General features: G+C 38.9%; 1 protein-coding gene across 5 annotated transcripts in view; it reads right to left on the bottom strand.

Moving 5' to 3' along the window:
• FRY (FRY microtubule binding protein) overlaps positions 1 to 15,202 on the bottom strand; it is a 243,628-nt gene that overhangs the window by 118,181 nt on the left and 110,245 nt on the right. For all 5 annotated transcript variants that reach the window (XM_051611586.1, XM_051611616.1, XM_051611609.1 and 2 more), the window contains one exon: positions 1,300 to 1,353. In XM_051611586.1, coding sequence (XP_051467546.1) covers positions 1,300 to 1,353 — 54 coding nt within the window. The remainder of the gene's footprint in view (positions 1 to 1,299; positions 1,354 to 15,202) is intronic.

The following is a 15,202-nucleotide window of genomic DNA, read 5'->3' as shown; positions in this document are numbered from 1 at the left end:
AACCAGCAGAACTACCTGGAGAACATCACTGTGTCAAGCTAAAGTTACAAAGGGAGCCTTTGTGAATGCCAACACGGTGTCACAAGGCAGCTTTGTTTCTGGTACAATATATCTAATGTCCCAGAAAACACAACACATGTTAAATTAATTTGAGGTTCTGCAGTCTCACTCATACCTATCTCCTTTCCCGAAGTTAAGTTAATCAATATGGTATCTAAAGCTTCTGCCATGTCTTTCCGTCCTGTATTTGTGGCAGTGCTGGCAGCACAAGGCACCAAGCAGCCATGGAATTAGCAGCAATGGTGACACAGATGGCAACTGAGACAGGAATGGTAGAGCAGCAAAGAACCTCATTGCTTAAGATACACCTTGGGTCCATCCCTCTTCTTTGTTGGGAATGAGTCTTGGCATCCTTTATGCAACTTAAACTCTTTAGCACTTACCTTTATTTCAAAATAGGATATTTATATAGGATTTTTTTCTAGATGCCTTTTTTTTTTAAGAAATGGACAGCTCACAAAATTTAATTCTCTTGTACCATCACTAAAAAGTGTGCATATTGCCCTTGGTTTTATTATTAAACTCATCCCATTTCTCTTACATAACCAATTCATTAATCCAAGGCCAGATAAGAATGTAATTTTAGTAATTAAAATTTTATTCTTTTATTAAATGAAATGTATTTAACTATATAAATTCTGTTTTTGTTTTCAGTTCTTTTTCCCTGCCAAACATTTTTCTCTAATTACTGTTTACCTTGTCACACACAGGCATTTATCCTGAAAACTGAACTTATGCTTAATTTAAATACAACAGGTTGGCTCAGCCTATGGGAAGTGCAGCATACAGGCAAGGCATGCTTATTCACAGTTACAGAGACAAAATAGATGGATGAGACTGACAGCAGTGGCAATTATTCTAAAGGCCCTCATATTAACCATAAGAAAAAAAAAGATTAGGGGCCATGTACCTGTTTCAAAAAACAGATATTCCGAAAAGATACAAAGTTTACTTCAAAGCCTTCATCAGGGAAAAAAGACAGGGAATAATACATGTGCTTCATACACTGTAACAAGCAAGAAATTCTATGGCAAACAAACACTGAGCTTAAAAACAGTGGGAATATCCTCCTAATTTAAAACCTAGAATGGTTAAGCAAAGCACTCATCATTCTACTAAAGTACACTGAGAGATACTGCTTTTGCAGTATTCAATGACAGTACAAGGACACTAGACTGCCTTCCAAATATTTGTCTTATAGGCTGAGGAATGGAAATAATGCAATTTCAAGAGTCTTACTTGATCAAATTGTGGGTCTTCTCCTCGTTGCAAAGATTTGGTCAGTGGCTTCTCCTAAAAGAAAATATAGTAAATGCATATTACTTAGTAGCAATACTATTATATATTCTATCAAACTCTGCTATTATTTTTTGTGTTAGATTTTCACTCATATAATTTGTCTCCTGATCAGTTGCACACTGGAGATACTGTTTGCTTCATTTGCAAAGGAGACCTCTGCATACACATGACCTAATAATGACATGTCTTTGGTGCCTTTAGTGCCTCTCCAAGAAAGAGAATGATCAACTATTTATTACACCTGAGATACTTCGTACTCACACTGATGATAAATTATTTCAAAATTCTAAAAAGCATGTGGCATTTCCTCTAATACATAACTAAGGACCTCTACCTAGCTACATTATTGCCAGCAGTGTGCTCAGGTGGCCAGGAAGGCCAACAGCATCCTGGCCTGCATCAGGAATAGTGTGGCCAGCAGGAGTAGAGAGGTGATCATGCCCCTGTACTTGTCATTGGTGAGACCTCACCTTGAGTGCTGTGTTCAGGTCTGGGCCCCTCACTACAGGACAGATGTCAAGCTGCTGGAGCGGGTCCAGGGAAGAGCTACCAAGCTGGTGAAAGGTCTGGAGAATAAGCCCTATGAGGGGAGGCTGAGGGAACTGGGATTGTTTAGTTTGAAGAAGAGAAGGCTGAGGGGAGACCTCATTGCTCTCTACAACTACCTGAAAGGAGGTTGTAGGGAGATGGGAGATGGCCTCTTCCGTCAGGTGAATAATGACAGGACAAGAGGAAATGGCCTGAAGCTGCACCAGGGGAGGTTTAGATTGGATATTAGGAAGAATTTCTTTACAGAAAGAGTGGTTGGACACTGGAAGAGGCTGCCCAGGGAGGTGGTGGAGTCACCATTCCTGGAAGTATTTAAAAGAAATGTAGATAGAGTGCTTAGTGACATGATTTAAGCACTGAATGGGTAAATCAGGTTATGGTAGGGGGATTTAGGTTATGGTTGGACTTGATGATCTTCAAGGTCCCTTCCAATCAGGATGATTCTACGATATACGTTATTGTTATAATATTACCAGGCAAAGCAAACATGTCCATAGATACAGTGCATCATGCAGTGCATACTGAAGGAAAAGTGATTTTAGAAGAATCAAATACCATAAAGTTTATTTTGAAGGAAGACTATTGTGGAAAAAATTGCTGTATTACTGTTTATTGTTAGTTCTTTGTTTGTGGGGTTTTTTAAAGCATTTTTGTGATGGACACAGTTTTTTTGTGAGGACACATTCTCAGAGTACCTGGGAATTCCAAGGAGAACTGTCCAACTCAGGAATCCCCACGTGTGAACATGCATTCACCTATTCACCTTTATGGTGAATATGAAAGTGTGAATTCACCTTTTTTTTTGCCTAGCAGGCTCAACTACCGAGACACGTAGAAGTACATAGGCCAGTTCTATAGATATATACTACAGTACACAAAGCAAGAGTCTCCTAATCCACAATGAAAATAAATGATACATGAAGACAGATGACAGTCTGAAAAACATGTCACCATTAATGTCACGATTCTGCACTGAATTGTACCACTGTTGCTGATGCCTGAAATGTGCCAGAGCCTTGTTCTTCTATAAATCACACATTTTTCTTCTCCTACAGCTGCGAGACTGGGGCTCTCCCACCAGCTCAGCATGAGATTTTCTCTTCAGCTTTCAGCCAACTATTACAATCCTCAGCATCTGTTGATGTATCAGGCAAAATACCTTCATTGTCAGGGGATGTGACACACAAAACAAGGAAATCTGTAAAGCTGCTGAGATAATGGAATGGAAAGATGTGAGGTGGTCTTTTATTATTTGATATTTTTATTCGATATTTTTCTCTGGAGAAAATGTTGACCAGTATAATCTGCTGTCTAATATTTAAATTAATTATGCTGATCCATTTGTAATGACAGTTGGCAAGGAGGCTGGCTGCAGGGTGACTGCAGTATCCTCTGACCACCTATCAAATAGAAAAACCAACAAAATGTATTCTACTAAGTTACTGATTTATCCATGACAGTCATCAATATTTTTAATTGCTATCTCTAACATCTAAAGTGACTCCTCCAGATTACAGTAAGAGCACTACAACCATTAATTATAACTTTATGACAGACTATTGGTAACAAAAAAACACAGTAAAATCTTGTAGCCCAGAAACAGACACATGACACCACCCCACTCACAGTCCTCCTCCTCAATCAGTAACTTGGTGCTGCCCTACCTAGTTGCATCTCATGGGAGGACACCATTTCTTTTGTCTATTTAGTGTCTATTACCACACACTGAAAAGGACAGTAGGCAATATTTCAAAGGTAGCATTCAACTTATTTAAAAGGGAAAGATTTGTATGTTTTCATGGGTCCAGGACAAATCAATGTACTGAGAATTAGTGCAGCTTAGAAAAAAAAAAAAAACAACCAAAACAACACAACCTTTTTTTAAAAAAAATTACATTTCTTATTCTGTTATAGAAGCCTTGTGTTATCACTGAGAAATTTCTTAATGACTGTTTCAATAAAAATTACTTCAGCTTCCAGACACTTTGTGTTCCCATGCCCCACTGCAATGCCTGGCTTCCAGAGCAGTATCTAAAATCCTGCAGAAATGCATTCAGTGTTTCAGGCAGAAACAAGGTATAGGGTTTCTCGTCATATGCTTGTCTGTAAGGTGAACACAGTTAAATTAAACAAAAAGTGCTCTGGAAACCCAGGTCTGGAACTGCAATCCTGAAAGTCTCCTAATTGCCTTTTGCCTGTCTCTGGAAGCACACACCTTCAGAAATACTTCAGCTTCTGATGATGTTTCCCCAGGGGCTAGGCTTCTTCCTGAGTTTATGAAGATCCCTCTATTTTGACAAGGCAGTACAACTCATCACTTGCCCCTTTTACACGTGACTAGACCAGGCTTCCCAAGCCATGGTACGTTCAGTTAAAAAAACCTTTCATGGGCTGTGCAACAGACTTGGTCGCAGCAGAAGGCAGCCCAGGATGGACATTAGCCAAGAACACCTAGCAAAAGCCAGGAAGGGTTCTTCTGCTTTAACTTCTCAGTATCTCCACTCTAGGGCTTTAACTGAGGCCTTTTTCTCCCCTTCATCCCATTATGCACCTACTGCTGTTCTTGCCGCTTCCTTTCTCCTCACGCTCTTGCCACGGAACAGCTGCTTCTGCAGCTGCCTCTGCCTCTTCTTCATCCCGTTTGGGTTCCTGCTCCTGCTGCTGCTGCTTTTCCTCCCCTGTTCCCCAGCCCGGTGCAGTTGCTGACTCTGCCTGCAGAGTGGACTCTGAGAAGCCAAGTGTTTTGGCACACGCCCCCCTGTTCTGGGAGTGCAGTGCCAATGCCAGAACAACTCACTGTACGTACCCTTGAGGTGAACGGCAATAACCACGGAAAGTACATTTGGGGCTTGGAGATCAGAGGAAACTCAAAATGAAAGTTATTACTATTTACTTCATTACTAATGATGAGTACTGAATAGATAATGAACTGAATAAAGATGAAGGGCCAGACACAAGTATGTTTTTTGGTGTCTAAGTGCTCCTAAGCTATAAAAGTATGATTGCTTGCATGATGAGTGTAACAAGTGACCATGTCAGGAGGACACTCCTGAGTAAATCCAAAGACAGTTCAACTACATGCAAGTGTGAACTCTGAAAACAGCATTTTTTCTTTATACAATAGATAATTTCTTCTCATCTACTGTAACCAACTTGCCTATTCTATAGTTTTAATGCCCTTGCAAATCTCACAATTTCATTTTAGGCAGTATTTTCCACATCATTGCTATGGCAGCTACTAAATAAAATGCATTTATACTCAATGGGAGTAGTTTTCATTATATACCAAAGGTTCAGGACTGGCAAAGACAAGGTTAAAGAGTATAACAAAGTAAAATTGCCTCTGAGCAACAGATTTCATAGCAGTCTATTTATCCTGGAAATAAACTTATTTAAAATTTTTTTAAAATTCTTTAAAAAATTTTCCAGCCTCAAGGCACTGTTTTATTTATTTTCTTGCCCACCCATTCAGAAATGGCAAAGAGGCTCTTTTATATTATGAGTTGACTCTGTTTGAATCTCTGTAGCTATAATACATTCTACATAAACGTCTTCCAAATCTTGGATGAATAGGTATGCTGAATTTGGAGCCAAAGCCTACAACCACAAAATATGAATAAAGAAAGTTTTTATTAATCTGAAAGAGCTCATAGCTTTCTGGACTATAAAAAAACATCAGCAAAGTTCAGAAGAATGGACTCTCAATAATAACATTTCCATTTTTAATCACTAAGTTAAACATCCTTATTTCTTGTTTGAAGTGCTGCCCTCAATTGTATACTCTGTTCATGCTGCAAACTCCCATGATATGAATAAGTTACAGAAAAGCAGTAAAGATCAACAAAGACAGTTTTGCATTTAATATTTGAAACTATCAGTATAACTAAACTTTTTGCATCACCAATGCTTACAGAACAAAATGGTCACCTATAAATTTATTTCCTTCCTCTGCCTCACTGCTGTTGTGAAACATTAATGGAATGTAATAAAATAGAGTATGTCAGCTATTCAATGGCAAATGTATATTTTATCACTTTCGCATTCACCAGCTAAACATAATATTTAAATTATTCAGGAAGAATATAATAATCTAAAAAATATCGTATTAGTCAAACTGTCACAGGCATGCTAAAACTTTTCTCCAAACACTGTCAGCTACTTTTAATGGTTAATATATTCATGTTTTTTCAGGGCTGCTACCCAAATATAATTGGGTAAATTTACACAGGAATAGCTTTTCTTGACCACCTGTCATAGATCTGAGTGTTCAGGGAAACATGAAAACTAAAGGATGTTATAGTGCCTATTAAGCTTCACTATGTCACAGTGATATATAATGCCCCTGAAAGCTATTTCTAACCTAAGCAACCATTCAGCATGTTATTCCTACTGAACTATGACTGGTTACTGTATAACCAAGTGAGATAAACTCCCTGTTTTTATAAGAGCATGAAGGATGGAAGGATACTTCAATATTAAATGTAACTTTTGAGCTGCATGCTAAAAAGCATCCACTCTACTGAGCAGTCAATCTGCTGGGATGGAGGAGTTACCAAAAGGAAAAGCAGAATGGACCTTTTAATCTAAAATGGAGTAGATGTAGATCACATTCAACCATGACGGCTAAATGATATGTAAATACATGCAAATGCAATACCAAGAACCAAAAAAATACCCACATGTAATTCTTCCTTGATTATGATGAATCATCACCTAAGTCCCAAAAGAAATTGAACATATATGTATTACATTGTTTTCAACAGGAAAGGAAAGTGGTGTTTTGTAAGAAAAGGTCTGCTCCAAAAATCAGTGGATCAAACATACTACATTTTTAATTTTGCCATTGGTTATTTTGTACAAAGATCAGAAAAGCATCTCTCTCAGTCTTGCACTCATACTGTCTGTAAACAATTACCTGTATCATGTGGGAGAAAATGCCACAATGCCAATTTGCTTCTGAAGACTGGATGTTCAAAACTTGACTCCAGAGAGGAAGACTTCCCCTTCAGGTGCAGGTGACCTACCAGCCAGTTTCCTCTGAAATGGATAGTTTGTCTGTCTGGCCCCTGCCTCCATCTCAGCTGTGTGTTCCTGCCTCTGCCCTCCCAAAATGGATCTATGCTGATCCTGCATCGAGCAGGTTCATGCAGCTGAACTTGTAAGTATTTACTTCTGTTTTGCCCTCTCAAAAATGGATAGGATAGTCTACGGTCTAGAAAAAAAAGCTGCTGTACTGAAAAAAACCTGAACTTCCTGGGAAAAAAATTTCATCTCCTATTTACCTTTTTAACATCTGGGAATTCCCACTACCCCTCCAGGAAGCCTAGTTAATTTATACCTAAGTAATTAAGAGAGCCAAGCTTTTTCACTCAAAAGCACAACCTGCTTACTCTGATAGCCTCCCAAATGTCTCCCACCTGGAAATTCTATGAAACAAGCAATTAGTGTCCTGTTTTCATAGTCATTCTTTGCAAGTCAGCAGGTCCTCGTGTATAAAAATACAAATTGCAAGTTCAATGAATGACAACAGAATCTTTGATTTCTCTTGTTGATCTCCTCAGCATCAATTAGATGCTAGATAATTCCTTTAAGAGACTGTGTCAGTGACCATGGTACACAGTAAAATCAGAAAAAGGGATTTCCTTGATTGAAATTCTAAGCATACACCAAAAGGAAATTCTAAAGGCAAACATAACTAAAAGATATGAATATACAGCTTCAAGAAAATGCCACAGCTCAGCATAAGACAAAATTACACACTCAAAAAATGTTAAAGAAAACTGATGTACTGCATGTAACTTTTGAAAATTAAGTATGAAAGCAATACTAATTGTACAAGGTATTTCATTTGGAGGAAAAAAGCATACTTTAAGTGGCTATGGAATATATGTAAAAAATATTCTGCATCTCCCATAAATATATTTTTGTTTGCAAACTCAGATCAAAAACCTACTTGTCATTAAAGTTATTGCATAAAAAATAATGAAAGGTGCATGTCTAGAAGACAAGCTCAGTATTACTCAGTCCATGCATTCTTTATGCAGTTGTTAATTTCTTTTTAACATCTCTTCCATTTAATTCACTTGGAAAAAGATGTGCCCAATACTACTGTACTGCTGAATACAACATCAGTTCACCTTCCAATACCAGTTTTCATTCACTGGCTCTGACTCCCTCATTTTTGGCATCCACGTCATGCACTGTTCTGATTTGGTGAGAGCTGATGTCATTACATCAGGTATTAAAGGCTAATTTTTGTCTGATTATGACATTCTCTGCAAAAGGCGTATTTTACTTATGCTGTATTCCAACAACATTAAAATCTGTACACTCAGCAATTATGGTCATGAGGATGCTTAATAGGATGTAACAGATACATCACAAAAAATGTCCAAATAAGCCAAAGAAATAGCAAATTGATTTTCAGAAGTAATATTCCAAGCAGCCCTAAGAAAGAAACAAACCCACTGAGTCAGGAGTTGATTTCCAAGCTATTAGATGCCCAGTGCAAAAACTACCACTGCAACTTTCTCAAAATAATATGGAATTTAAGAAAAAAACCTCACCAAAAAACAAATATGAAAGTTTCTCTTTCGTCCACTTACCTTGAGCAAACAGCAAAATTCTTACCTGATCAGTAAAAAAATTCCCAGACATGCTCTCAATTCAGTGTTGATAATAAATGATCACACACTTTATACAAAGGTTGTTTTGTTACAGATACATGAGAAACTGCAAAAAAAAAACCCAAACTCAAACAAAAAACCTACTGCTCTTAGCATTTGTATCTTCTCTAATATTTTTCTATTGGGAAGTAAGGCTCTTTCTTGTAGGTAGGAAGTAAAAAAAAATCCTTTTACTAAGGTATTTCAAACCCAAACTAGCTGATGGCTACCAGTGGACTAGTTCCAAAAGAAATCTTTCAAATACACGCTTTTGTAAAATCTGGAAAGTTGAAAGAGTACTAAGGATGACTTTACTGAAATTTGAGGTAGACTCCCGCATAAGCAAGAAAGGAAATTTTATTGGTTTTGTGTTATTAGGAATGGCTTTTTAAAATTGTACCTTAAAGAACAGTAAAAATCCTGTCTGAATACATGCAAGTTGTAAGGTGGGCTAGTATCACAATACTTTCCCTTGGTTTTCCCTGATTTTAATTACTTCAGTACAGAAAAAAAGAGGTGAATTTTAAAGCCTGTAGGTTTGATAAATTCAGAAAGAGCATCTAGAAACGAAGCATGGACACTTCATGTTGACAATCTAATCCCATGTTCCAGCTTGGGGAAGAACTATACATTTATTATAATGGGTGATATTGAACTTTAAGTACAGGCTTGAGTTCATTGATAGACCCAAAATCCAACTAATGATTTACATGGATTATGTTCAACACAAGCAATATTCTCAGTTTTTATACCTGTAATAAATTGTTACAGTTTCAGTGATTTACAATCCTAAAAGAGTTACTGACTAAACTGGTGTTTGAGTAAAAGTTTGAAGATTTAGAAGAATCCTACACCATTTTAAGTTAGTCATTGCTAAACTAACTGAAGTGGTACTCATGAAATGAAAAAGGCCTGTTACAGGAAGCAGGAGAAATAAACTGTCGTGGAGTTGGAAAACAACATGGCTAATACATTGCAAAGCCTGACTGAAGCAAGACACACACAAAAATACAGGGCTTTTTGCATGTGATGCATTTTTCTTCAAGGTGAGCAAGATATATAGGATGTACTTCTCAAAAACTGTGGAAGGTATTATGAGAGTGCTGTCCTCATCCTCAGTTAAACCTCCTGCCCACAGTGAGAGAAATGCTATGAGGACTTAGGGGACCTCTGTGTTTCAAACACTGGATGAGGTTCCTTCTTTGAATATATTTACACAGAACTTCTAAAATGCTATAAAAACAGGGAGGTCAGGAAACTTGGGCAAGCTTCCCACATTTTTGAGCCTTCAGAACAAAAGCACAGGACCTCTGATAAAAGGTACAGTGGAGTAAAATGCAGAACAGTGGTCTGGATGCAGACATCCAGAATAACCCACGAGAAGACAGCACAGGTATCCTGTACTGAGACACAGCTGCATGAGAGAGAGACTCACAGCTGGTTTTGATGCAGAACAGACCATGATCGCTCTGTTTCTCCAGTATCTAAGCACTAAGCAGGACATCCTTCAGTCACGGCAAAGTGAGCTGCTGCAGGGCTCTGCTGGTGCTGCTGATGCCAGGGTGCAGGAGGCCCCGCTGCAGCAGCCAGGGCTCCCCGTGGGGACAGCAGGGCAGGTGCTGGCAGCCAGGGGTGTCCATCAGCCCAGCCCGGAGCAGGGCCAGAAGATGGGCCCGCAGGTGGGTCTGACTGGCAGGGCCCATGGCTGGGCAGGGCTGTGGGGAGATGGAGCCCAGCCCTGCTGCTGCGCGTTGATGTGCCAGGGGCTGACTGCCCCAGAACCTGGAATGGGGTCCTGGGCTGTGGGCAGGGGTGGCACAGATGAGGCCATTAGGGCCTATCAGTGCCCTGAGGGCCCTGAACCACACGTTACCTATTCGGCGTAATGCGACCCAACTTAACCAAAGCTATAGGAAGCCTTTACCAGATGCTTTAAGTTTAGAGTTGTAATTGCAGGGCTGCTCTGGGCACAGCTGAGAGCTCTGTAAGCGGGAACCAGGTTTCCCTCGGTCCTCAGACAGCCAGGGGTGATGAATGACACTTCTGGCCCTGGGAACGGTCTCACAGCCACTGATGCTTTAACACCAGGTGGCTACTTAATGTCACTAACAGTGTGTTTGTTTTCACAGAATAGACCAATAGATGAGGAAAGACATATTTTTAAAGTACACTCAAGAAATTCTTATGACTGTCAATAGCTAGTTTTTGGGAAACTTACTTTATTTTGGACTTTCTTGGCTATGTATACATGTCGAAGTCTAAAGCTGTAGCATAAAAGACGTGTCCCCAGGTGACTCAATCTGAAGCTTTTCCCTCTTGGTTACTAGTGCCGATCTCACAGATTTTAAAGGAGGATGCCAGGGTGCCCTTGCAGAGCTAGTATCAGCCTTCAATATTCTTTTGCTACACGTATGATGGCCATGAAAGGCCCCTCTTAAAAGAGACCTGGGGGTCCTGGTGGACAGGAGGATGACCATGAGCCAGCAATGTGCCCTTGTGGCCAAGAAGGCCAATGGCATCCTGGGGTGTATTAGAAAGGGTGTGGTTACTAGGTCAAGGGAGGTTCTCCTCCCCCTCTATTCTGCCTTGGTGAGGCCACATCTGGAATATTGTGTCCAGTTCTGGGCCACTCAGTTCCAGAAGGACAGGAAACTGCTTGAAAGAGTCCAGCGCAGAGCCACAACAATTATTAAGGGAGTGGGAAACTGTTATTTTCTTCCCCACATAGGGAACATCTCCCTGATGAGGAAAGGCTGAGGGAGCTGGGTCTCCTTAGCTTGGAGGATACTGAGGGGTTGGCCTGAGATGATTATAGTGTGACTTTAATTTTTTAATTTTTTTTTTAAAAAGACACAAATATGAGATTCAGGGCATGTGGTAGGTTCTGTGCTATATTTGCAAGCATCAGGCAACATGTGACATAATGTGACAGTCTCAGCAATCTTGGATTGAATCTGCCTTCTAATGTTAAATCCTCTTAGTGATTTGAACCATCAACTGTCCTCCAACTATATCCATGCAGTAGTGAGAGGCAGGAACAGTGAGGATCCTGGAGAGTTCTGCTGTCAGAATGACATGTGAAGCCTCAAACAGCATTCTGCCCACAAGCCCAGCTTAGGTAAACCCTGAGATCACTGAGAAAGCTCCTGTTGACACTGCCCAGCTCTGAAATGTACTAATGTTTTCATGGACCTGTATCTAGCTGCAAATGTCTATGCCAGTGGTGATGCAAAAATTTGTCCTTTTCTTTACTGGTTGCTAATATGGCATGCATTTTTTCCCTCTGTCTCACACAGAAGCTGGAATCTGACCCAGGCTGTATCCTATCTCCATCCTCCTGAGCTTCCTCTGATTATTTCTGAAATCCTACATTTTTCTTTTCCTCTAACTCCTTTTTCAGCAGTGTCTTTCATACTCTTGCCCTCAACTCCTGTATTTCAATTCTATGGTACCTCCCCCTGAACTACATAGAAGATACTTAATCTGTGGCCAGTGATTGAAACACATCAAACTTCCCAGATTTTTCAAGAAGACAACTGTCCTGAGGTTGAGGATTAACCACCCTAGAAGGACTATGAATCTACTCTGTTCAGTGCTTCGCTTATCCTACAGGTCTCACCCTGAGATATGCACTGAGGTAACTAGAGGGAGATATTATTCCTGAGGTGACTGATGAGTGGAAGGGGAAGTGAAGGCTCTTTATGCTGTTGGAGTTGTCTTTACTGTATTTTATGGCCTCCATCTTCAATATTGAATCTAGATTTTTATATAGTTTTCTACCTTCACATGCTTTGAGTACAGTATTAGAGGTTGGTTGCTTCATGAATGGTATCTCCCAGGCTTAGCTGCCTCTCTCTCTGCTAGGAGAAAGAACAAGCTGATCTCGCTCAGACAGGATGCAGCCTGGGTTAGATTCCAGCTTCCATACAAGACAAGAGGAAAAAAATGCATGCCATTTTAGCAACCTGTCCTTGGTCCTCCAGGCTGTCCTTCCACTGACAGACATAGATCTATCTGCTCCATTCAAGCAGCCACTCAGTGCAGACACTGTAACAGATCTGTAGGGCTCCATACAATAAAAGGATGTATATTCAGGTTACATATTGAGCAGTTAAAGTAAGATGGTGTGTAAAAGCTTCTATTTGTTAATTAATAGGTGAGAGGACAGTCCTCAACACAGTATAATAACATGAGACAGAATTTAATAAAGAAGTATCTTGAGTAATTCAGAGACAACTACTGAAATAATAGATACTTACTATTAATTTCACACACACTCTTTGTCACAACTGCATGCAAAACAATTAATTCACTAATATTTATATAATTTAAATACTAAATAAATAATGTAGTAGAAATAAAGTTATAATACATTATGTATATAATTATGATATTATGAACTATGAATTCTTTAGTATTGGGATGGACTGCCCGTATGTTTTACAGAATTTTTTACTTTTACAGAATTCCACTACTGTTTGTTCCACAAATGCTAGGGGAATAAAACAATTATATTAATGACTAGTGACATAATCCTTGAGTGATACAAAGTGACACAGAGGTGGATAGGGACAAATGACAATGGGAATCTGGCACGTTTGTAGACACGTTTGTCTTTATAGAAGAAGATCCTAGGGAAGATAATTTTTTATGGGGGTTAAAGAGAACAGCAATTTCAATATATACTTGCATAAGTTTATGTAAATAAACTTGTCCTCTTTTCAGTTTATCTGGGCACACACATACTGAGTGGATAGTGAATAGTGGATAGAACAAAGCAAAGCACCTTATCTTCTCTCTTTTTCATGAAATTACTTGTTCACGATAGCAACTCCTGTCTGTGTGTTGTGAATAAACGGGGCTCTGAAGTCTCAGTGTATGCCAAACTATTAATGAGGATTTCCAGTGTAAAAACGTGTTAACGCTGAAGTGTTGTATTATAGATGAGAACAAAGGAGTCGTTCCTCATGTGATGCAGTTGGAATTGTAGCCCATGTAAAACAGAAAATTCTACATTACAGCTGCATGCTAAAACTGCTTGGTATTATTATAGCCTGCATTAATCTTACTAGTCATCACAGCCCAGTCCTTGAAAACCAAAAACCCTTCTAGTTCTTTTTCTCCCAAGTCTGTCCTTAGCATATTTCTTCTGCAATGCCTAGAGAAAGTGAAGCCCAGATAAAAGCTAATTGGATAGCAATGCCACTACACACGTTGGTTGGTCGGTCTCTGCAAAACCAAACTTGCATTATTCTTGCCCTGTCAAAGTCTTCGTAACCATCTCCTTGGCTATTATCACCACCTCTGTATTTTAATGTCTTTAAACTTCCAATGAAATGAAAGTCCATCAACCACATTACTGCTTTCATTTTTTTTTACCTGCCTAGGAAGAAGAGAAAGTTACAGGCAGAATACCTGAATAGGCTCATAGTCCTAATCCTATGAGTAAATTCTGCTCTTCAGTTCAGTATTCAGAGAGATCCTGAATTTAGACAAGTTCAGTAAAAGATGCTTGCAGGAGAAAAGCATAATGAAAGTTTACCAACAGCTAAATTAACCATTAACCACTGTCAATGCCTGTAGCTCACTATGTTTTATCAATGCCTACAGCTGTGTGCAGTATTAAAAGCTGCATTTAAATATTAGCCTGATCAGTATGCACAGGATGAATTATTACCCAAAGTGATAATCAACAGTCATCAAAAGGAAACTATTTTATGTTTGGGGTTTTTTTCTCTTTACAATGTAAGATATATAAACACATTTTATCATTTGAACTCGCAAAAATATTTCTTAGGCTTTCTCACTTTAGCTACATTTTAAGGCCACCACTGCATTAAAAAAAATCAACAACCATAAAATACCAGAATCTGTTTCTAAGTGAAGCAATGCAAAGAAGATCTGCAATATAAACCAATAAAAACGTAAATGTGAATGCAATTGTCTGTGAAGAGAGGTCTGTAGGAAATATTCTTTATATTCGTAAAAAAGGAGGACAATTATTTACAGAAAAGGAGCAGGATATTATTAAAGGTTACACTTTTATTAAAGGTTATTACTTACATTTCATTTATATGAATTTAATTTTATAAACTGGAAAATCCCTTTTAATTAATTCTGCTGTCAAATACCTTTAATTTGGATTAATATAATTTGACAATCTGAATACAGTAGTTTAATTATTAAAAATCTGCCACATAATTGTGAGCTTAATGAAATTATTGAAATGTTAGTTATATTTCAGAGACCCTAAAGAGGTGAAAAAATTGACCTGAAATTCCAAAAAAAATAATCTCCAGACAAAGTGAAAAAAAACAAACAACAAACAAAGACAAACTTCATCTGGAACCAAAAGGTTTCCATTCCAACTTTTTGAAGACTTCGCAGTGGATAGTTGACATTAGATTCATGCCTAGAAAACATATAAGCTGAGGAGGGCATTTTCTATGATGATCGCTGCCAGATCCAGTAACCAAAATGTCAAATCCTATTTGGTTGACAGGCAAGGCAGCAGGAGGAGTAGGTGACATTGCCCTCTGCTTTCTCTGCTGCTGGAATCTTGTTATCCCAGCCGAGATTTCAGAGGCTGCAGGAGGAGCCCTTCACTGCTGCCCTAGATAACAGCAAAC

Source organism: Apus apus, chromosome 1, assembly GCF_020740795.1.
Source record: "Apus apus isolate bApuApu2 chromosome 1, bApuApu2.pri.cur, whole genome shotgun sequence".
In the NCBI taxonomy this organism is placed as follows: domain Eukaryota; kingdom Metazoa; phylum Chordata; class Aves; order Apodiformes; family Apodidae; genus Apus; species Apus apus.
The sequence above is the reverse complement of the archived record's forward strand: the minus strand, read 5'-3'. Positions and strand labels throughout refer to the sequence as shown.